Raw genomic sequence first — 1201 nt, 5'->3', positions numbered from 1 at the left:
CCTCCCCGCCCCCTCCCCCAGCTTAGAGTTCTGTTTGGTTTTTTTTCAATTAGCTTTTTCAGGTTGAAGAGTTCTGCTTTTGTGTGAGTCCTATCGCAACCACTTGCTATAGAGCTATCCTATGTGGAAGAGCAAAGGGGCTGAATTCTGGAATCCAAATGCTTCCTCTGCTGGAGCATCAATATTAAAAGGATTGGTGGGGGTTGGTGGCTCAGGTCTGTAATCCTAGCACTCTGGGAGGTTTAGGAGGGTGGACTCTTTGAGCTCAGGAATTTGAGACCAGCTTGAGTAACAGGGAGATCCCGTTTCTAAAAATAGAGAAATTAGCTGGGCATTGGGGCAGGAGCCTGTTGTCTCAGCTACTTGGGAGGCTGAGGCAGGAATATCACTTAAACCCAGGCGTTTGAAGTTGCTGTGAGCCAGGCTGATGCCATGGCATTCTAGCCTGGGCAACAGAGTGAGACTCTGTCTCAAAAAAAAAAAAAAAATTAAAATTACTTTTAGAAGAAGAGAACAAAATTCAAGCAGGGTTCCAAATTGAATGTCTGGACTTTATTCTATTTTCAGTGACAAGTCTTTTTTAAGTCTTCACTGTGCAATTCAGCCTGTCTCTATACAGTACAACTCCACCTCCTCCCCCAAGCCAAGATAAGTGGCATGCTCTCCAGAGTGCTTTAGGGTCATTTTGCATTCCGGCAAAGAATCCAGAGGGACCCTCTTTCCCTTGATCTTGACCCTCCACTGATGTGCATTCCCTTTGTCTTCCCAGGCCATGGAAAAGAATGACACCATCGATTTCAAGGCTCTGGAGAAAGAGCTTCAGGCTGCACTTGCTGCTGATGAGAAGTACAAACAGGAGAATGCTGCCAAGTTACGGGCAGTGGAACAGAGGGTGGCTTCCTATGAGGAGTTCAGGTTGGCTCATGGGCATTTTTTTCAAGCCCTGTTTGACTTACTATAGTGGTTAACAGCAAGTGATCTGGAATCAAACCATTCTGGGTATCACTCCTGGGGCATTTGGGGGATCTTGTGCAATTCTTTAATGTCTCAGAGCCCTAATTCCTCATCTGTAAAAGAGAGCAACTTGTTACAATTATATGAGCTACTGTACATAAGATTCTGAGCAGTGTCTGGCACATGTAAAATGCTTGAAAGTGGTCAGCTATCATTGCTGTTGTTATTGTTTTTTTTTTTTTTTTTT

At 44.4% G+C, this 1201-nt stretch overlaps 1 protein-coding gene across 1 annotated transcript in view; it reads left to right on the top strand.

Moving 5' to 3' along the window:
* The first annotated feature begins 772 nt into the window (after positions 1-772).
* Positions 773-1201, top strand: part of CCDC103 (coiled-coil domain containing 103) — a 2063-nt gene continuing 1634 nt past the window's right edge. The window contains exon 1 of the mRNA XM_003786260.2: positions 773-915. Within this exon, the coding sequence (XP_003786308.1) occupies positions 773-915 (143 nt within the window). The remainder of the gene's footprint in view (positions 916-1201) is intronic.

This window comes from Otolemur garnettii, unplaced genomic scaffold, assembly GCF_000181295.1.
Source record: "Otolemur garnettii isolate 467f Iridium unplaced genomic scaffold, OtoGar3 scaffold00018, whole genome shotgun sequence".
Taxonomy (NCBI): domain Eukaryota; kingdom Metazoa; phylum Chordata; class Mammalia; order Primates; family Galagidae; genus Otolemur; species Otolemur garnettii.
Note: the sequence above shows the minus strand (reverse complement) of the source record. Positions and strands in the feature narration are given on the sequence as shown.